At 36.8% G+C, this 22,766-nt stretch overlaps 2 protein-coding genes across 11 annotated transcripts in view; both read left to right on the plus strand.

Moving 5' to 3' along the window:
• The window catches only part of pip5k1ba (phosphatidylinositol-4-phosphate 5-kinase, type I, beta a), a 25,845-nt gene extending 10,536 nt beyond the window's left edge, over positions 1 to 15,309 (plus strand). For both annotated transcript variants that reach the window (XM_079600569.1, XM_079600570.1), the window contains exons 4-15: positions 1,820 to 1,950; positions 2,247 to 2,364; positions 3,832 to 3,984; positions 4,293 to 4,589; positions 6,116 to 6,312; positions 8,735 to 8,815; positions 9,625 to 9,673; positions 9,771 to 9,855; positions 9,965 to 10,111; positions 11,648 to 11,777; positions 14,377 to 14,458; positions 14,574 to 15,309. In XM_079600569.1, coding sequence (XP_079456695.1) covers positions 1,820 to 1,950; positions 2,247 to 2,364; positions 3,832 to 3,984; positions 4,293 to 4,589; positions 6,116 to 6,312; positions 8,735 to 8,815; positions 9,625 to 9,673; positions 9,771 to 9,855; positions 9,965 to 10,111; positions 11,648 to 11,777; positions 14,377 to 14,458; positions 14,574 to 14,576 — 1,473 coding nt within the window. In that variant the 3' untranslated portion in view covers positions 14,577 to 15,309. The remainder of the gene's footprint in view (positions 1 to 1,819; positions 1,951 to 2,246; positions 2,365 to 3,831; positions 3,985 to 4,292; positions 4,590 to 6,115; positions 6,313 to 8,734; positions 8,816 to 9,624; positions 9,674 to 9,770; positions 9,856 to 9,964; positions 10,112 to 11,647; positions 11,778 to 14,376; positions 14,459 to 14,573) is intronic.
• Positions 15,310 to 16,406: 1,097 nt separating this feature from the next.
• Positions 16,407 to 22,766, plus strand: part of tjp2a (tight junction protein 2a (zona occludens 2)) — a 42,568-nt gene continuing 36,208 nt past the window's right edge. For 4 of the 9 annotated variants that reach the window (XM_079599743.1, XM_079599740.1, XM_079599744.1 and 1 more), the window contains exon 1: positions 16,474 to 16,621. The gene's annotated coding sequence lies outside the window, so the exon portion shown is untranslated. Of the gene's footprint in view, positions 16,622 to 22,766 lie in introns of all 9 variants that reach the window. The other 5 variants (XM_079599741.1, XM_079599736.1, XM_079599738.1 and 2 more) reach the window with 4 other exon arrangements.

Consider the following 22,766-nt stretch of genomic DNA (forward strand, 5'->3'; position numbering starts at 1 on the left):
TGTGTGTGCAATGCATAATAGAACTAAGTTTTATCTGTACTTACCAGGGATGAATTGATTAATTGTCATAATTTTTGCTTAACCCAACATATTTTTCTGTAGCACAATGTAGGGTTTGTGCTGTGAGCTCTTTGGGGATTTAGTAGGATTTGGTTTTTGCATATCCCAATCTGATTTGTCATACTTGTGGTCTGAAATGATGTTTTCCTACTGACTGTTATATAACCGTGACCACACTATACCCATGTGCCATGCCATGTGTACCATGGACTGGAGGCTCATGATAATATAGCAAAGTGATATTTGCCCACAACATGGCTTGCTGGGTTTAGGACCAATGTTTGTCAATTCCAGGATAGAAATAGCTGGAACAAAAGTGGAAAAAAGACACAGAGAACGTGATGCATTGTAATACTTAAACATCTTACAAAGTGTTTAGGAAAATGTCCAGGTCACTTTTCACCCCCAAATAATACAATACAAATAAATAAATAAAAAATAAAGATTATTATTTAAATTAAGCACCTACTTGCCCACCTTCTCCACAATTACTGTAGTGCCACAAATAATTATAATAATAATAATATATATAAATATATAATTAATAAAATATTTAATTTCATATTAAAATAATACATTAAAATAGTTTTTAATGCAATAAGTAATTATACTTAAATGGACAAAAAAATAAGTATGATTCTTATCATTTTTAAAGTATTAATACCATTAAATAGGCTTTTTATGGTAAAAAACTTTTAATAAAATAATAATAATATTTTTTTCTGTACCATATTATTATGTGTTACAGTATTTATAATCTAATTATAATCATCAAGGAAAAATTACAATTCCAAAAAAATGTGTCTGGACACATTACGTTAATAAAATTGGTAGTAAAATGTGTTTATTTGCATTGAAAAAAAATGTGCATCAATTTTTTTAATGCAAAATATAATTTCTTATTTTCACTTGGGCATGTGCTTTGTGCTTTTTTTGTAATGCAGTAGGGTCATTATTGTTATGATTCCTGTCTCGTGTTTAGGACTCTTATTTTGAAGTGTATTCTCGTTCCTATTGTTCCTGCTGTTTGACTTCCTGTGGTTAGTTCATGTTTCCTTTGTTTCCATTGCCTTGTTTGTTCCTATAGTTAACCCTTGTTAGATTCCACACTTACCATCATTAGTTTCCATAGTAACTCATTACCCTCACCTGTTCCTTGTTAGCCGCTTGTCTTCCTGTATATAAATGCCCCCATGTTTCAGTCAGTGTTTGTCATTTGTTGTCTTTGCATGGTTTGTAGAGTTGTTCTGTTTGTGTTTGCTTTGTTTCTTCCTTGCATGGATTACCTTTTTGTTTCTTTAATAAATACTGTTTGCAATTAGATCCAAGCCTCTCTTTCCTGCATTGACTGTGACAATTATGAGTACAGCATTAGTTTCCAAAATTAAAGTGAAAATAATTGAGTCTGGGAAAGACATTTAGTTGGTTCAGAGTTATACTAGTATTCTAAATGTTTGATAAAACACTAGATTTTACACTTTTTTGCAGCTGTCATTACAACCCAAGAGCGTTACAGTTTCACCATACTGTATTTTTTTCCATAATACTGTATATTTTTATATTTATTTGCTCACATTGTGACATTTTACCAGTACTATCAAGTAAATATCTTCTTGTAAATGTCCTTTAGACGTGGCCCCTCAACTTCCTTGTCTTTGACTTCCTCCCATGCGTGTTGTTACTGTAGTACTGATAAGAGCGGCCTTTATCTCTGCACAGTGATGATTACTTTTCCTGTTTCTTCATTGGTTTTCTTCAGCCCACAGCTGAAGCCTTGAGAGGAGCCATCCAGCTCGGCATCGGGTACACAGTCGGCAATCTGACCTCCAAACCAGACAGAGATGTTCTCATGCAAGACTTCTACGTTGTGGAGAGTGTCTTTCTCCCAAGGTGCAGTATTACCGTACATGTACCGGGCTTCACACTCGACAGATGTAATGTGTGGTTGCCATTTACTCACTATTCAAACACTGAGATACAATGGCCCTGTTCCAAATGTCAACAGTTCTGTTGTATTTTTGATATAAGCTTGTTTAATATTTTCTGCATGATTGATTAGCACAACTGATACTGCAATTAGTCAGTAATTGGTCAATGCCTAAAAATGCTGTATAGGTTTTGAAATAGTGCTACACAGTTTCTTTTTTATTAACGCAATTTTGAATATTGTATTTTTTGTCTTTCAGCGAAGGCAGTAATCTGACCCCAGCTCATCATTACCCTGACTTTCGCTTTAAAAATTATGCTCCTTTGGCTTTCCGTTACTTTAGGGAGCTCTTTGGGATTAAACCAGACGACTATCTGGTAAGACTAAGACTCATTTTTTACAGTCAAGAATCCTGAAATTTTAGAAAGTACGCAGATCATTCTCAGGAAACAGTGTCATTTGTACCATAAACAATATTTTTTTATTTCATCTTAAAATTTTACTGCTGAAATTTCCTTCTCCTCAAAAAAAAAGAAAGAATTAAAGGGGCTATATGTAGAATTCAGAAACCCTTGTTATTAGCGACACCAGTGGCCATTAAGTGAACTGCAGCCAGCAACTTATTGCTTTTGCTCGTACAAGAGACTGAACGTGATTAAGTGATCCGATATACTCAATGCAAAGTTATTTTTCGTTCTCTGCTTAGAAGTAAAAATAAGTTGGAGATACTTTTGCAGTGATATACTGTTAACGAACATCCAGACGCCATCCGGATGTTGCCGTGACCCCGTAACGTTTAGATGAATATGTAAAGATGTGCTGCTCACTTTCCTCTCAATAACAAAATAAACACGCAACAAAAATTACATCAGTGAGAAAACGGCAGTTTAGAAAGCATGTGATCATAGCGATGTGGATATGATCGCACCAGTTCTGAGATTCACCGGCATCATGTCGACTGGCATGAGGTCATTAAAAATGACACATTATGACTGTTTGATTATAAAGTATACTTGAGACTACAGACTACTGTATATAGGCCTGGCTGAGACAGTAGTTTGAATTAATCCCTTTTCTTTGCATGACACATTGACATTTCAGTACAGGATAGCTCTTCCGGCATTATCCTGAACATTGTATAAGCATTCATATCATGTGTTATTGAACCGAAGCTCTCAGGAGCGTAAACCTCACATACTTTGGATTTTCTCTGCGAAAACCTCAACTTAATAAATAGTCTACAGGCTTTCATAGACAACATAGGATATCGGGGAAGTAAAAAAAAAAAAAAAATTGTTACAAGCTGTTCACACATTGGCTATAAAAAAAAGCAATTAATACATGCTAATGGGCTAAAAAGAACAAAATTTATGTTTTATTTCAAATGTTGCATTACATTATCAATATATTAAATAATAGGACAAAAAATATAAATAACGAATGAAAAATAAGGTTTAGCACCCTGTAAATTATGTCATTGCAAAGTCATTGGGACACAAACTAGGCAGTGCTATTTTTGTTTTATTTATTAATATATTTTTAGAATATATTTAGTTTTTTAATATTTCTGTTAAGCTTTAATTTATATTTACTTCAATAATTTCAGTACTTCGATTTAAGCTTATTTTATTTGCCAATACATCATCCAATTTTTGTTTCATTTTAAGTTCTTCGTACGTTTGTTTTTCATCTGATATTTTATTTTATTTTAGCTTAATTTCAATTCTTTTTAGTCATAGTGAACATTAACATCACAGAAATGAGACCGTTTGAGAATGAAAGTGCACTTGTGTTTGTAATTTCTGTAGAATCTGAATTATTAATGCATGTTATTTCATCTGCAGTACTCTATTTGTAAAGAACCTCTGATCGAGCTGTCGAACCCTGGAGCGAGTAGCTCGTGGTTTTACTTAACCAGTGACGATGAGTTCATTATAAAGACTGTGCAGCACAAAGAAGCTGAATTTCTGCAGAAGCTGCTTCCAGGTTATTACATGGTGAGCCACACAACCTGCCACAAGAGTGACAATAACAGAGGAAGACACTGCGGCCTTTTTAGTGATTCTTTTTTTCATCATTCCAGTTCCTCACGTTTAAAATTAACATTTAAAAATAAGATGGAAACTCAAGATAATCATTTTATTGCCGTTTCATGGCCCTTTTTACTGTAGAAATACAGGAAAATCACATTAAACAGTCAGTTAACAGTCAACCCCCACTATCTTCTGGCAATTTTACAGTAAGTATACCATATTTTCACAGCGATTTCTCTCTTGAAAAACGTATCTGTCCTTCTCGATTGCAGAATCTGAATCAGAACCCAAGGACCCTCTTACCGAAGTTTTACGGGCTGTACTGCATTCAGTGTGGCGGTGTTAATATCAGATTGGTAGTGATGAACAACATTCTGCCTCGCTCTTTGAAAATGCACTACAAATACGACTTGAAGGGCTCCACTTACAAACGCAGAGCGTCACGGAAGGAGCGCGGCAAATCTTGCCCGACCTTTAAAGATCTGGACTTCCAGGAGGTGCACGAAGGCCTTTACTTCGATGCAGACACGTACAGCGCCTTGATGAAGACTCTGCAGAGAGATTGTCGGGTGAGTCGTGTTGTTGAACACTGTAGAACTCTTTGGGCCCTAAGCGGATGGTCTAATGCACACCGCGCAAGCGCACTTAGGGCGTTTCAGAATCTACTTTTGCTACTTTAACGACGGGAAAAATGGTCGGCGCGCCCGGCGCATGGTCTAAAAGTGTTGTCCCTATTCACTTAATTAATGAGTAATGGGTGTGTTTTGGCCGTAACGTGAAATAAACAAATCAGAGTCTCATCTCCCATTCTCTTTAAAAGCCAGTTGCGCTCGCGCTATGGCGGATTTCGCTATTTACATGTGCATCCTTTTTTTTTTTGCGCAATTTGCAAGCGGAAATTTCCTGAACGCGAGAGTAAACGCATCTGCTCGTGCGCAAGGTTAAAGTGCGCAAGCAGACCATCTTCGGGACAAGACGGATTCCACCATATCATTATGTACACAATAATAATATTTTACATTGTAATCCTTTTATTTTAAATATTTGGCATGTTTATGTGCTGCTGCGCGTAAGCAGAGTGTGTGCGCGTTGTGGACCCGCCTATAGGCTCATATTTCTAATGCGCTCATCCTTCCCTCGCGTTTTGTAACAAATCCTTCCCTCGCGGGTCAAAATAATCTGAAGCCCTATAATTATACTTAAGGGTTTTTTTTGTCCAGAAAGCTTATTTTATTTCATTTTGATAGTATTTTTTCTATTTTTTAATGCAATTTTTTGGGGGATTTTTTAATTTTTTTTATTAAATTTACCTTTAAATTACTATAATTAATTAATAAATAATAAATAAGAATTTATGCACATTCCTCACATTCTTTCAACTTATAATTCAAAATAACTCACAATTTTATGCCTAAACCTTTTTAATTAAGCTTAAAATATCTCTTGTGGAAAAAAATATATATAAAAATTATATTTCATCTGTTCAGATACACATGTAGACATTATACAATAATTTTTTGGAAAAGTTTTAGCATTTTTAGTTAGAATTTTGAGCATTTTTAGGTTTTTCTATGTGTACTGAAGCATTCCTCACATTCCATTCATTCCTGATTTGTTACTTTTTTAAATTTCAACCGCAAAACTCGAATCCATAAAAAAAATGTGTGTGTATTCGTGATTCAAGTAATTTAAAGGTCAATTTTTTTTAAATGTACAAAAAAAAATCCTGGTCAAAATGACCCGAGGGAAGGATGAAGGTTAAAGAACAAAAAATAAACACTGCATCGACTTTAGACCAGGTTTCAGTTGGTCAATGGCGCAGTCTATTTCAGTTCCTCAAAATAGCAACTCGCCAACAATGTGGCTGAACACACTTAGTTTTCAGACCACCACACCCAAGGACACACAAATAGACCCAAATGCATTTGCTATTTAAACAACGTGGCGCAGGACGTGATATGATAACTGGGTCAGGCTGAAACTAACAAAAAACACTCGCGTCGCATCTGGCGCTGCATTGCACCGGCTGTATGATAGGGCTTTTTGGCATTATAAGTGACTTGTGGTTTTGATTTCCATTTATTTTCTTCCTCAGGTGCTGGAAAGCTTTAAAATCATGGACTACAGTTTGCTGCTGGGCATCCATGTCCTGGACAGGAAGATGAGGGGGAGAGGCGGCCGAGGGGACAGTAAGCGGCAGGGTGGGCAGAGGGTCCTGTACTCCACAGCCCGCGAGTCCATCCAAGGAGACGGCAAAGCTGCCGAGCCTCTCGCTGACGCCGATGACGACACGTGAGTGGAATCGCTCCGTTCTCAGAGCAAACAGAAATAAAAGATGCCGTAAGCAGGTTATCTTGTTTGGCAATCTTTCACCACAAGCCCTTTCTCCAAAAATATATCCTTCAAAGACATGTCAGCCAACTGTTGGGTCAGTACTTTTCGTTTAAAAAAGAAATGAACACTTTCATTTAGCAAGGATGCATTAAATTGATAATAAATGCTGTTGTTTTTTGTTTATTTATTTTTTTACTTTATATTCATTAAAGAATACTGAAAAAATACAACAGTTTCCACAAAAATATTAGGCAGTAATGGCTGCTGGAAATTCAGCTTTGCCATCACAGGTATAAATGGCAATTTATTTAAAATATATTAAAAAAGAAAACTGCTATTGTAAATGGTAACGATATTTCACAATGTTACTGTTTTTACTGTATTTTTGATCAAATATATGCAGCCTTGGTTTAAGTTGTTTGGCAAACTTTCACCTCACTCCCTTTCTCCAAAAATGTCTTTCAAAAGTTTGGGGTCAGTACTTAAAAAAAAAAAAAAAAGAAGAAGAAATTAACACTTTCATTCAGCAAGAATGCATTAAATAAAATAAATGAAAATAAATGCTGTTGGGTTTTTGTCTTCTTGCTTTATATTCAAGAAATGACATCGAGACCCAATGCGTCATCTTCTCAGTTCTCACCTCTTATATACTGTCTATGGTTCTCACGCAGTTCTCTCGTGATCTCACTCAGAGGCACACACGGAAGAAAATTAATTAGAATAAGTTGACATGTAGTTGCAAAGTTACTTATAGTCAGTAGAATGTCTTTTGGGGGACCATCACTGGCATCACAATAAATAGCAGATATTAAGCAGACTATTAATACTCTAATGAGAGTTAGTTGACATTCTGTTGACTATAAGTAACTTTGCAACAACATGTTAAAAAAGGACCATCAAAATAAAGTGTTACCCACAATATTACTGTTTTACTGTACTTTTTTAATCAAATAATATATGATAATATGATAATCGATTTAGTATCAAACCTTACTTTTCTTGCGGTTAATTCATTTTAATGAAATAAAAGCATGTCATTAAACGCAACACTTATAAAAATAGAACTTTACCTCATCCATGAACATGACTTTTCGATTCCCGTCTGACTAATTTACATCCACGGTGGAGTTAAAAACGACAGTTCCCATCATTCCACGTTCCTTCACATCATCATCAAGCTACGCTGTTGTTGTTGTTTGGAATGTAGCGCCCTCTAGCGGCAGAAAATATTGCACATTGTACCTTTAATTGAATGGATGAATTATATAATTAAATTTAATTAATTATCGAGAGAGAGAGATTATTAACTGCGTCTCTTCAGCATCTCTCTCTATATATTAACAATGATGCTGTGAGTTTAATTCAAAACCAGCAATGTTATTCCCTTGTTACTGAGAAATATAATAATGTAGCGATTCAGTTGCAAAGCTATTTTATTACTAAAAGTCGCGGGGCAGCATTGAAAAGTTTCTGTGCTCCTCAATGTTTCTGTGTTTGCGCAGCACAATCTCCAATTGACCGTTCGCAAAGACCCGCCCTCCTTAGTTACTGTCGCTATGTCCGACAAGCTACGCCGCTCTCACGCCACACCATGTTCTCACGCAGTGAAAAATACATCGCGGAGCAGAGAGGACACTGACAACACACTGATAGACAGGACAGACCAGCTTACTTTTCGGTTACTTTTGATATTAAACAAAGTCTCACCTTTCAAATTTGGTTATTTTTTAAAGAAATTGAAACAATAAATACCGTTTTGTGGCTCTTTAATGTGTCTGACAGATCGATGTAGAGCATCAGTTAAAGCTGCTCGTGAACCGATCATCTCTTCCTTCTAGTTCATTTATAGCATAAAAAAAACATGAATGAACATCAGAAGGAATGTTGTTTTAACCGCGGAAAGGCGTCAGTACACTCCGCTGCTCAAGTTCAAATCCTCCCATGTTAATCTACTAACTCTCCTGACTGCTTTGTCCGACAAAATGGCTGGAAGTATCATTGGTCAGATCACCTGTCAATCAAGCTCCCTGCGAAGGGTCAAATTGACATACAGTATGTGTGTGTGCAATTCAACGAAAACAGCGCATTAATATAGAACGGTAATTAAACTGACTGGAACTACCTGTGCATTAAACAGTTTTATTGCACACCTTCCAGCCAATCAGAATAGAGTATTCAGAAAGACCATTGTATAAAAATTTTTCCTGTCAGCTAATCTGAATACACAAAATGATTAATAGAAAAAAAATAGTGTTGTCAGGGAATCTGATCGGGTAAAAAAGGGGGATTAGAATGTCAAAAAATGTCAAATGCTTCCTCTGTTCTTTTAAAACATTCCCACTAGATTTTATGAATAACATGTGTTTTTTTCTTCTTCTAGATTGGGTGGCATCCCTGCTAAACACAAAGAAGAGAAGTTGCTGATCTTTTTGGGGATTATTGATATCCTGCAGTCCTACAGGTACGAGTCTCCTTATAACGGTTATGTTACAGTTCCTGTGTTTCCTTTCCGTGTTTAGCTCCGGTTCCCTTTGTTTCCGTTGTTAGTTTGTTTCTATGGTTACTAACTGATTGTTTGATTATGTTCACCTGTTCTTCATTTAGTTTCCTTTGTTTGTATCTAGTATTTATACTTCCTCGCTGCGTTCTGAAATCGAATACTTCCCTACTATAAAGTATAAAAGAGAAGTTTGTGCGAGTACATAGTATTGGAAAAACAGTAGGTGAAAAGACACACTACTTCCGGTGAGATTCTGAAGTGTGTCTTCAATGGACACTTTACTATCCCATGAGGCCACGGGACAGGATTTGTGAATGGCAGTGAAGCGATGAAACTGCCGCTGGTAGGTCATGTGACCGTATCAACATGGCAAATGTAGTACGTCCGGATTACATTCATACTACACACATTCATACATATAGAGCGTACTTTTTTTAATGGTCGCGATGTAAATTCAAATTCAAATGTAGTACCTATTTATTAGACAGTGTGCGATTTCGGAGGGAGCGCCCGTGTTTCAGTTTCTCTTGGTCGGTTCTTGTCAGAGATTACGTTTGTGTTAATGTGTGGTTCTTTGTGATCTCCTGTGAGTTTGAGTTTGTAAATAAAGTCTATATATTGTGGAACAACACCCCACTTGTCTTCTTCATGTGTGTTTGCAGCCACATGACTGTGACACACCTGACAAAAAAATTAATACTTCATAATTACTGATACTGATATTCATAATTAAATGTTGAATACTGAATATTTCTATTGTATATACATAGATTTATAAAGAAGGTTGAACACTCATGGAAGGCTCTCGTGCATGATGGTGTATGTATTTTTCCTTTTTTTAAACTGAAATATTATTTTCTTATACTACTATTTGAACATTTTATGATTTATGGCTCTTTGCAACTTTGCATGCTAGGACACAGTATCTGTCCATAGACCTAATTTCTACGCTGACAGATTCCTGAAATTCATGGGTGGCACAGTATTTAAAAAGATTCACCGTAAGTTCAATGTTTCTTTATTATTTACAATGGAATTTTGATTGAATGAATATGATCATTTGAAACGCTGTACCACATCTCACATTTCTCCGTCTTTCTCTGCTTTTAGCTCTCCGTGGCGCGTCCTCGAGGAGGAAGAAAAGCTCCATCTACTGTAGGTCGGCCTCACAGGAAGTCCTGTCGACTGTAAATGAAGAGAGTCAAGAAGAGAGGAGGGCGCAAAGCCTCGAAAAACTCGAAAACATCAACGATACAGGTGCTTATTGTACAAGCCAACTATAACACACAATTAAACAGCGTACAATTTTACTTAAAGGAACAGTTCAACCAAATATGAGGGTGAGAAAATAATCATAGAATTTGAAAATGGATATGTCTTTTTTCTTGAAAAAGAAGTTCACTTATTGAATGTGCACTTGTAAATTCCAAAAGTAATTTTTTTTTTTAACTATTCTTGCCGATAAAATAGTATTACTGAAATACTGTAAAAGGCCACTTAAAAGGGATACTTCAGGATTTAGCATTAAGCTTTGTATCAGTAGAAAGGCAGTATTATTTTCGAATTACTGTGCTCCCCCCTGCCGCATATCCCCCTGAGATGAGATTTATGTATTTTTAGTCTGGAAAAAATCCTCATATGACACAAAAATCGTCATATTGCATCATATGAGGATTTTTTGGCCAGAGGCTTAAAACTACAGCCAGTAGAAGGCGGCGCTAGATCCGCATGTTCTCAGCCCGCCCATAGAGGGATCTCACTCACAGAATGTACAAATAGTGTCAGCCATCTTTTATTTGGACGCTAAGCTAACAGGTTCTTATTCTGAAAGCTGAGTAGTAGGGGTTACCATCCTCTATTTCCCGGACATGTCCGGCCGTCGAGATCGTCCAAACTGTCCGGGATTCGGCTTTTGCTTTCTACAGTCGCCATAAATTTTTTACATGCACACCTTTGTTTCAATCTAACTGAATTCATCCCGATTGGTGAATCTGAATGTAGTGTTTACATGAACGCTAAACAAGTGATGGGTTGATGTGCGTTTTAACATTGCTAAGAAAATTCCCGCTCCTCCGTGAGAGACACGAAACCGGTGCGTTTCACAGGCGCCGCTCATCAGTAATCACGCCACCGGCCTCACGTCGTTCTCCCGCGGCCGTCAGTCTCGTCCTGCTCGCCGACATCATGTCGCCGACTTTGGGCGACATCAAAATCCCGGGCAGACTCGTCACGGAGACTCACTAGTAGCCTAGCCTTGTTGTTTAACTGCGCTCTTACCGGTAGGCGTGGCCTAGGGCAGCGAAGCAAGTGCATTCTGGGAGTTGTTGTCTTTCATCCACATAAGCCAAAAATACATTTTCTAGCTTTTCTCAGTCTAGAAGGCTCCAAATTCAAAAATAATTTCACATTTCTTCTACATAAATTACCCATTTTAAATACACATTAATCTTTCCAGAAGGAAAGGGTCCTAGGAAACTAACTAGTGGCGGGAAAATGAGAACAAAGGAAACAGGAACTAGAACTAAAACATACATGTGATAGTGTTGTACAGTATTATATTTATCACAAATGTGTCATTACAAATATATTTAAATACGTTACACACGTATTAAAATGACATGTAAAGGTGTACATAAGTTGTTTCATTCGCTACATTCGTTTCAAGTATAGTATTTCCATAAGTACTCTTTTTAAACGTATACTAATTTTTGTATCTATTTTTACAAGGTATGCCATACAATTTTTTGACATTCAAGATTAATAATTTCTTCCAATGCTGCTTCTTTTTGACAGATACACACTCCTCTCAGAAACCTGATGTTATTCCAAGCTCCACAAGACTCGATCCAGCTATTTCAGCGGACACTTTGTCTTCTGCTTCCTCTATAGATGATGTGAAAACTGAACTGCAAACAGAAAACAGGTGTTTATCTAACACATATCATGCTCACACGCACACACACACATACTCGAACACACACGCTCACTGACACACACACACACGCTCACACACACACACTCACACACGCGCTCACTGACAGACACACACACACACACACACACACACGCACGCACACTCACACTCACACTCTTACACACACGCTCTCACAGACACACACACACACAGCTGTGTGTGTGTATGTGTGTAAGCACACCGCACACCACACACACACGTTTTAATGGGGACTTTCCATAGACGTAATGGTTTTTACACTGTACAAACTGTATATTCTGTCCCCTTACACTAACCCTGACCCTCACACGCTTACACACACACACACATACACACGCACGCACACTCACACCCACACACACATACACACACACATACACACACACGCTCTCACACACACACACACGCGCTCACTGACACATACACATACACACGCACGCACACTCACACCCTTACACACACACACACACGCTCAAACACACATGCTCACAAACACACACACACACACACACACACACACACACACACACACACACACACGTTTTAATGGGGACGTTCCATAGACGTAATGGTTTTTACACTGTACAAACTGTATATTCTGTCCCCTTACACTAACCCTGACCCTAAACCTACTCATCAACACACAACTGCATTTTTACAATTTCAATTTTTTTTTATTTCATATGATTTATAAGTAGTTTTCCTCACACATTTTTGGTCCTCATAACGTTGTGAATACCAGGACTAGAGCTGTAATTGGGCCTTAAAAGTTAGGCCCGATAAGGCCCGAGCCCGACAGAATTCGGCCCGAGCCCGACAAGTACATTTTGATTGACAGCTTTAAAAAGCCCGAACCCGTTTACAGCCCGACATTATTCAAAATGTGCGCACGCACACAGCTCTTTTGCTTTTAGTCAAGAATGAGTAATTTATAAATTTTTTAACATAATTTATTCATGACTTACGTAGGCTATAGGCCACTTGGAAGTTGGAACAAAGAAATAAAATGACATCTGCATGTAACATGCATCTAAATAGGCCTGTTTGCACTTAAATAAAACATTTGTTTTAGCCTACTTAAATTAAATCAAGAAAAATGCTAAACTAAGATAGGTATTTGGCAATAACGAAATAAAACAAAAAGTCACATAAAATTGAGATTAGATACAAGGATCAAACAAAAACGACGTGCTTGCTGCCGCCTCTCGAATATAAATAGGCCAACGCGCTAAAAAAGGAGTCTTTCTTAACAAATTAAATTAAGATAAATTATAAATTAAGATGAGTATTTGGCAATAACGAAATTAAGATAAATATTTGGCAATTACGAAATTAAAGGATAATTCCGGTATTTAACACCTTGAGTCTATATTGTAGTTTGTTATGGATGAACAAGAGTGGTGGACGACATTTTTTTGACAATGGTTCCTCTCTCGAGTTTTTGACTATATAAGAATTGGCCATGGACCCATTTAACATTGGAGTCAATGGGCATGTCCGAAAATGTCATTAAAACAGCCAATAATGTTCGTTTACAAAACTGTTAAACTCACCGAGTGGTTAGTGGTGTTCGTTGATGATTATAAACAATATATCGTCGCAATATATGATTCCAATCCGTTTATTTTGCTATAGTGGAACTATTTTTTCAGACACTTCACAACCGTGTAACTTCCGCTCAATGACGAATAAAACACGACAGAAACTGTATTTCGCAACACTTTTTGTTTCTGGAACATCAACTAACATCACTAATCACTCGGAGATTTGCACAGTTTTGAAAACTAATGTTAAAGGCTGTTTTAATGACATTTTCGGACATGCCCATTGACTCCAATGTTAAATGGGTCCATGGCCAATTCTTATATAGTCAAAAACTCGAGAGAGGAACCATTGTCAAAAAAATGTTGTCCACCACTTTTGTTCATCCAAAACAAACTACAATATAGACTCAAGGTGTTAAATACCGGAATTATCCTTTAAGATAAAGACAAGCTCCGTGGTATTAGCTTCACCACTTCTCTCCACAATCCAACCTCAACGCGGCAGTGAACAGCAGCTGAAATTTAATAAAAGAATAATGGCAGCATTAGCCTATATATTCTGTCTACATTATGCATTTAAGACTCAATTAATATTCAGTTATAATTTAAAAAACCATTACTCACCAAGATTAGGCTACATGTTTTTGTGGAGGAAAATTATTAAATCCACAGTAGATGGCTTCAGCGCGGCGAATTCTCCACATTCGCCCTTTAATCGAAACGCATCACCTGACCGCTCATTTACCGCGCAACCCGACGCGCAAGCCCGAGCCCGTCTAAAATTATTGAAATTAAGACCGAACCTGACCGAACCCGTCGGGTCCCGTCAGGTTCGGGCAAAGATCTTCAGCTCTAACCAGGACCACACACACACACACACACTAATATAGACATATTAGTTTAATTAAAAAGGTCTTCGTGAATCGTGACCTTCCATATTTCTTCACAGGACTTGAATACAATGTTATTGGCACCATAGCTTTCTGTCAGACTTATCACTGTTTTTTTCTTCTTCTGTTCTGTAGAACGTCCAGCTCGACTCTTGCTCTGGAGGACAGCGCTCCTCCTCTTCCCAGCACACCTGAGTCCGGCCTGGACGTCTACCTGGTCAGTAGAGTCGAGTTCACTATATCACTGTTCTCGTAGTTCCCCAGGAACTCAAACTCTTTTGTGTCATTCGCTCCAGATCATTGATTGTGGCTTATATTATTTTCTTTTTAAGTGATGCGTAAGGCTTTCTGAAGTGGACCAGATCACCGACACATTGCTGTCCCAACCGTCACTCCACAACTTTGCACAATGGATATCTCTAGCTGCTAATTCACATGGACTGAGAAAAGCCTTATACGTTTGAAACAATGGCCGAGTGATTGCCACACTATAATACTGCAGTGCCTTACACTGTGCACTTTGTACCCACTTGAAAACACAAGTTTGTTGCATAAGAATAGTTACACTCCCATTAGACCAGTTTACCGTAACTGTCTCATAAATGCACTGGTCGGTACGTGACACCTGATTAAACGTGTCGTACAAAGAAATGTATAATTTATTCTATAATAATCATGGTATAATTATATTGTGAGCACTCCTGACTTGTATTGTGCGAGTAATGATTTCATTCATTGATTTGATCATTACAGTACGATGACTAGTACCAAATATTAAGTTTTGGTCATGTGATTTTGAAGTACAATCGGCACAATTATAATGGTCTATGTTACTTTGTGTAAAGATTTAAATGGGTTTAAAAGTTAAAAACCATCAATCTTTAAAAAAACTTTTTATAAAAATGTATTTAAATATATTTTGATTAGAGTAATATATTAATTAAATGTGCTTTTATGTATAATGTTTTTAGTTGCTATTAAATGCTGCATCTTGAGTAGAACTTTTCTACTTTTTCTGCCCTGCATGAATTTGTCTGTCTATAAAATATTCCTGAAGAGCTGCAAGTTATATTAATGCACCAATAATTCTTATTTCAAGTTATTCTAATGTTTAGTTAACGTAATTAAACATAACAGTTATAAAATATGGAGGATCAAGCCTGCAGAAATTAAAAATAATTAATTAAATATTGTGATATATATATATATATATATATATATATATATATATATATATATATATATATATATATATATATATATATTTTTTTTTTTTTTTTTTTTTGCATTTATGTGTTCATCTATTTTTTACATTTAACTATTCCCACATGCATTTATTTCCTTATTTATTTATTTCTGCAGGTTTGGTCCTCCATAATAAGGTTCGTTCTCTTCATCTGTTGTTGAAGCATTATACAGTAGTGCAAAATACACTATTCACTGCTTGCAATAGACAAATACAATCCACCAGGGGGTGTTTTGGTGTTGTTTATCCCAGTAGGATATGCTCTTTGATCAAACAAATATATTATGTATATTATGCGCTGTATTTATTACATCAAAATGTATATTGCAATGGGATAAAGGCCCTCTTTAAGGATGATATGCCTATTTCTAGTCTCAAATAAAAATATTTGTTTTATTGAATTTTGTTTGAAACAACGCACTTCATGTGAAAAGAAATTATGAAAGGTTTATATGATTAATAAACATTTAAATATAAAGATAGGAGGATTAATAACGCAAATACTGACAAGGCAACATGTGTCACAATAAGCATATTTGAGCAAGATATTGGTGATTTTAAGTACACACTTATTCAAAATAACCCCTCAGCTCAATTTTTTATTTATTTAAATCGTTTTTCTCAATATCTCAAATAACAACACCATACAACCTATAAGAACTGAAAATCATGCTCGTGTCTCAAATGGATATGATTATTGCACGGAATATAATTTTACAAATCATCCAAAAAACAACAACATTTGAACATTTAGCCTATTGAACGTTATGATATCTTTTCGACATGTTATATTTGTATATATTCTGACTATTATGATAAAACAAGATAGGGTACAAGTTTAACCACTACAGAAACAGTAAACGCTTACACTGTTTAAAACAAGTCTGGTTAAATCCAATGGTCAGATATGCACAGGAATGAAGCGGCGTGGTCACGTGGTTTGGGAGCGCGCTGCTGGACTCACCTGCGCGCTCACGGGCACGCCCATACCTGGAGGATCCAGGAAATCTGGGATTGTACACTGAGTCGAGCTGTTCAATCTTTCTCTGGAAGTGTCCAGTCACATATAGATCACCCTGAACCCCGCACGTTTCTGGCAGGAGTTTCGGATCTTCAGTATCGGCCTCACTAAAGGTAACGTTACGTTCTTTCACACTGGAGCAGTTTTGTTGTTTCTGTCGCATTTCCCTGTTCACTGGTTTCGGTAGTCTATTGTTTAGGGGAGGAGGCTGATAAAAACAAACCGAAGTAATGTCACAGGCACGTAGCCTAGCTGCTGTTAGATTATGTACACATTAATGTGAACTTTAGTAGCCTACGGACGGACTTGTGTGCTTTTATCGTCTCGTTGAATGCAGTTGTCGTGTTTTTGGCAGCGGGTTTCTTCAGGCCTACAGTAGCCTGTCCTGTCATGAAAGACCAGTGTGTGTTCTCTGACTTTGTCCAGTGTGTTTCTCACGAACGTGTGTTTTCCTCTCACGTGCTTTTGAGTTTCGTCTTAAAACGCTGGAGTCTAACTAAACTTTTTTTAAACTTTTTTTCTGTGGATAATTTGATTATTATTTTTTTGCTAAACAAATGGAAGAACTTATTTAAAAACAAGAAAAAGTGTAAGATAAAGTTATTTAAAAGAAATAAACTAAGTATAGTTTTACAATCATGTATTTTCCTTTTAAAAAAAGGTTAACAAAACTCCTTTAAATAATTTGAACTCGTCTGCTTAATCTAACTAACATGTAGAAAAAACTAAATAAATACAGGAAATTATATCATAGAGAGCACACCCATGACTGTCAAGATCAATAAATCTTACAAAATATCAGATATTTTGATTGCTTCCATGTTACTACACAGTTAATGTTCTCCTCAAAACAATGTGTATATGGAAGCTTTCCGCCACAGAATATAAAATTTAAAAAGGTCATTGTGACTTTTTATCAAGCAATTCTGACTTTTCCTGTAATTGCAAGTTTATATCTCAGAGTTTTCAGGAAAAAAGTCAGAATTGCGAGTTTATCTCGCAATTTTTACTTTCTCAGAAAACTTTTAATTCAGATTTCCCCCCCTCAAAACTGTGAGATATAATTAATAAAAAAATCTTGCAATTACAAGAAAAGATTTGTGATTACTGAGTTTTGCGAGTTTATATTTCTCGAATCGGACAATCCTAAAGAAAAAAAATCTGAATTTCTAGAAAAACAAATTAAATTGTGAGGTATAATCTGGCAATTTGGGGCAAAAAGTCAGAATTTCACATTTATATCTTGCAATTTTGACTTTTTTTTTCTCAGAATTGTGCGAGTTGTAAACTCCGAATTGTGAGATATAAACTCGCGGTTGTGAGAAAAACGTTTTCCAATAACCTTTTTTTTTTATTGCAGTATGTTATATATAATGAACAGTTTCCATATAATGAAAATTAATGCTGTAAATTTTGTGCAATGTTTAAAAGATCTATGCATCTGCTGTAGTCTATTGATCTATGCCCTAGGCCTGGTTTCACAGACGGGGCTTAGATTAAGCCTTCGTTTAATTAGGACATTAACTTTTATAAACATGCCTTAGAAAAAACATTACTGGTGTCCATCTTGAGACAAAACAATGACAGTGATAAGATATGCCAGTGCAAGTTGCTTTAAGGTAAAACAGCTCAAACATACAGTTTAGCCTGAGACTATCTTAAGCCTGGTCTGTGAAACCGGGGGCAAGTGTCCTACTCTCATTCCTCGTGTCCAGGTGTGAAATGTGATGGACTCATAGTTTTGAACTGTGACTCAGAGTTTCTCTCATATGAGGACAGCGGTGGTAATATAGGGACGGATGTAATCAGGGCTCTCCTGATAAGAATACTTTCTGGTTGTGGAAATAAACACAGAATAACAGAACTCTTTAACCTGACATAATCCTAGTTAAATTCCTGAATTCATCATAATGTTAAAGCCTATTTGAGAGAAACTGCTTTATATCATGGGTTATTATTACAGGCTTAGGCCTATATGTTTGACTCAGTGAGGTGTGATGTTTTATTCTCTGATTGAATGTACGTCTGGCAGAGAGTGGCAGTGCATATGTGCATTGGCGTTGCATAATGTATCCTGTGATTCTGCATTAGCCGAACACATGGGGAAAGATGAAAGAAAGCTTAGCTTACGCTGCCACGCGCCGCTTACGTAAAGGCATTAAACGACTCGGACAATAGGAGAAATACACGAGACCGCACAAAATCATTTTTCTGTTTGAAACGATGTTGTTTTTTCACATTTAATATGAGCTTGGCAGAATCAGACTGGAAATAGGAAACTTAAGTCACGTTTATGTCTGGTTTCGTAATGCTTTTGAGTTCTTAATCCACTTGAGCTGAATTGAAGGATTTTCTAAACATTATGCTGTGGAGTTCATGTCAGTGTCTTCATCTAGTAGATGTGTGTTCATAGAGAAATCAGTGACTAGTCTTGCAAACGTTTCTAGATTTTAAGAATCGTATTATTTTTGGTGTTTTCTAAACAACATTGTTCACATTAACATGTCCAGGGGTGAATGTATATATTATTTGACATGTCTACTTTTCATATTATTGGAAATCTTCGGATACTGGTGCTATTTCATGTGCCTCAAGCATATTTCAAAATCCGTTCATGTTTGGACTGAGTTTGAGTGCCTGAGCAGCTTTTACATTGTGTCAGACTGAAGGACAAAGTTCATTTGTTCATGTGGGTCAACAGAACTAAACAATACATTATCAGCAGGATATGACTACTGTAGTATTTCTTATTGCTACATACTGTGGTATGTGTAGCAATAAAAACTGTAATGAAGTCATCCATTTAAACTATTTAAACTATTTGCAAATAATATTTTGTTTTAAAATATGCACTCTTAATCGTATGTCTGTATGTTGAAAATGCTAGATGTTTCGGTTATCATGTAAAGCAGGTGTTTTCAAACCTGTCCTGGGCTGGTCCAATTTTTATAACCTTCCCTCCTTCTCGTTCACCTGGATGTACATTAGCTGCGTTTCCACCACAGGAACTAGAGACTTTGGGGTGGTACTCGGTGTGTTTCCCCCTCAGAAAGTCCCTGCTAGCGAGGTAGTACTTTTTCAAAGTTCAGGAACTTTCAGGGGTGGGGCTTGGGCGCTGGACTTGCTGATTGGTCGAGTTCATGCCGCATATTGATTGGTTGACTCCACGCTAGGGCTGCATAACGATTAATCGCAACTAGCCTAATCGTTTGCAGAATAAAAGTTTTTCTTTACATCATATATGTGTGTGTACTGTCACTGTGTATAATAATTATGTATATATAAATATACAAACATGCATGTATAATTTTAAGAAAAAAATCTATTTATATATTAAGTATTTATAATTATATATAATATAAATGATATTTAAATATAAAAATGTATATAAACATGTAAATATTTTTTACATGTATACATGCATGTGTGTGTATTTATAAATACAGAATTATTTTACACACACATATATGATGTAAAGAAAAACTTTAATTCTGCAAATGATTAGTTGCGATTAATCATTATGCAGCCCTACTCCACGCAGCATTTCATCTGTTGCGGTGCGTCCAGTAAGAGTTGTTTGCTATTCGAATCAACTATGGCGTTTAAAAAATACGACGATTGACCGTCGATGAGGTTCAGGCTTTATTAAGCTTAAATTCAGAGGATGAAATCCAGTGGGAACTGTAAAGTAGCGCGCAGTCCTACGTCACCGGGACTATTTGCCTAATCTTCCGGTACTTTAGACCGCGGTGTAAACACAGACAGCAACAGGTCTGGGGGAACAGTTCCTCAGACAAATTGTTCTGGGTAATTTCGGTGGCTATTGCTTATGTTGCACGAGTGCCCACTACTGGCAGAAAACTTGCATTGTGTGAAGTTAGAACCAAACCCTTGATCACTTGAATCTGCTATGAAGCTGATTTATTATTTACAGTTTGTTTTGCGCAACATTCTAGAGGCCTTTATAAGCTTGCACTGTTGGAGAAAATAAAAATTAGGCTACACAAACCAAAATGATAATAAACTATATAACTGCGTAAAATCAGTCTGCTTAAGTATTAAGTGGTTAAATGTCAAAATAACTCCAATATCGTACACTAGAGTTGTGTGGGGTGGGGGTAAATGAGCACAATCTACATCACAATCGTGAGGTATTGTGGTCTATGAATCTGCCTGAAGTGAAGTGTACTATTTGAGTATGTTCTCCTCAAAGCAATATGGAAGCTTGTTTCCGTCACAGAAACATTTATATCTCACAATTTTGACTTTTTCTCAGAGTTGCGAGATGTTAAAGGAACACTCCGAGTTTTTGGGACTTTAGCCTATTCACCGTATCCCCCAGAGTTAGATAAGTCCATTCATACCTTGTTCATCTCCGTGCGTGCTATAAGTCTGTTTGACGCAAATGGTTGCAGCTAGCATACTAATCCAAATAAGTGACAAAATAACACAAACATTTTCCTATTTACATGTTGTGATTTGTATAGTCACAGAGTGTACAAAAAACAAAAGCACCTGAGACGTCACGCTGGTTTTGTTGACAGAAGAAACAACGGCGCGTCTCAGGTGCTGCGGTTATCACTCCGCCCAAGTAGCAGTGCTGCAGCTTCACCTTCAGAGAATATAGTTCCCAGTATTTATACGGTTAAAATATGTCTGTCTCTCATGTGACTTTGTTTTTTGTACACTCTGTGACTATACAAATCACAACATGTAAATAGGAAAATGTTTGCGTTATTTTGTCACTTATTTGGATTAGTAAGCTATAGGGGTGTAACGGTACGCAAAAATCACGGTTCGGTACGTACCTCGGTTTTAAAGTCACGGTTCGGTTCATTTTCGGTACAGTAAGGGAAAGAAATGCAAAACATTAAACTGCTGGTTGTTTACTATAAACTTTTTTTAACAATTTGTTTACACTTTTTTTAAACACTTTTTAATAAAATATAATTAATAAAAAATATATAAAATAAAAAAAGAATAAGAAATAAAATACTGCTGCAAAGTTCTCCACTAAATAAAATACTCTTAAACCAATATTGGCCATGACGCTAGCTATGGTGATCGGGCCGAATTTTAGGCAGTAGATTTTAGACAGCAGTAACCGAACCCGACCCAAGCCCGACAGGCATAACGATATTTATGTCCGAGCCCGACCCGAGAGTTAAAATCCCTTTTTTTTTCTTCTCATACTAATGACACATGTACGTTTGTTTGTGTGGAAAGCCCGCTTTTATTAAGCAACTGAAAGGCATTTGGAAATGTCAACAGATGAGCACATCAGCGCGCATGGAGCAACAAGCGCTCTTAACACAGGCGCGTGTGCACGCGTTTCGTTGTCACAGCAACATAAACAAATTTCCGCACACAGGAAGACAGATGTTATGGTAATATTTTACATGTATTTGAATCACAAAAACGATTAATCAGATTTAATCAGTGCAACGCGGAGACTTCCGACACTTAATATGTTTGTGTGGAAACTCGGAATTGACGCATGTTCCGCACACAAAACTAGCCTAATTTACGTGAAAGATTGCATTCGGTGCACATGTGAACCGTACCGAAAGTCCTGTACCGAAACGGTCCGGTACGTATACATGTACCGTTACACCCCTAGTAAGCTAGCTGCAACCATTTACATCCAGTCTTTGTGCTAAGCTAGGCTAGCGGTGGGTGCGTCAAGCAGACTTATAGCACGCACGGAGATGAAAAAGGTATGTATGGACTTATCTAACTCTGGGGGATAAGGTGAATAGGCTAAAGTCCCAAAAAGTCGGAGTGTTCCTTTAAAGGACAAGTTCGGTATTTTACACTTAAAGCCCTGTTTACAGATCGTATCTGATGAAATAGAACGGTTAAGATTAAACTTTGGACAGATGCTGCTGTCGCGAGAATTTTAGGTTTATATCGCTTTCCCCCCTCACCCCCACAATGGTTGTCTATGGCCACTGGAAGATTCCTTCCTAAAACACATTAAACTTTCGTTTACAAAGACGTGAAACTCACCGAGTGGTCAGGGGTGTTCACTGATACGGTTCCAAAAAAAATCGCTGAAAAAGATGCATTCCAACAGGTTTTATCGTAGTTTTTGTCCAACTCCATGACTTGTATTAAATGTGCTGAGTGAGGTGCGGTATTACTCCGCCGCTTGAGTGTCTATTATTCAAGCTCTCAACGGAAGAATCACGGGTGTGACACGTTTGGCAAAATAGGTCCTAAATAAACCTAAAATTCTCGCGACAGCAGCATGTGTCC

Source organism: Phoxinus phoxinus (genome assembly GCF_949152265.1).
Source record: "Phoxinus phoxinus genome assembly, chromosome: 23".
Lineage (NCBI taxonomy): Eukaryota > Metazoa > Chordata > Actinopteri > Cypriniformes > Leuciscidae > Phoxinus > Phoxinus phoxinus.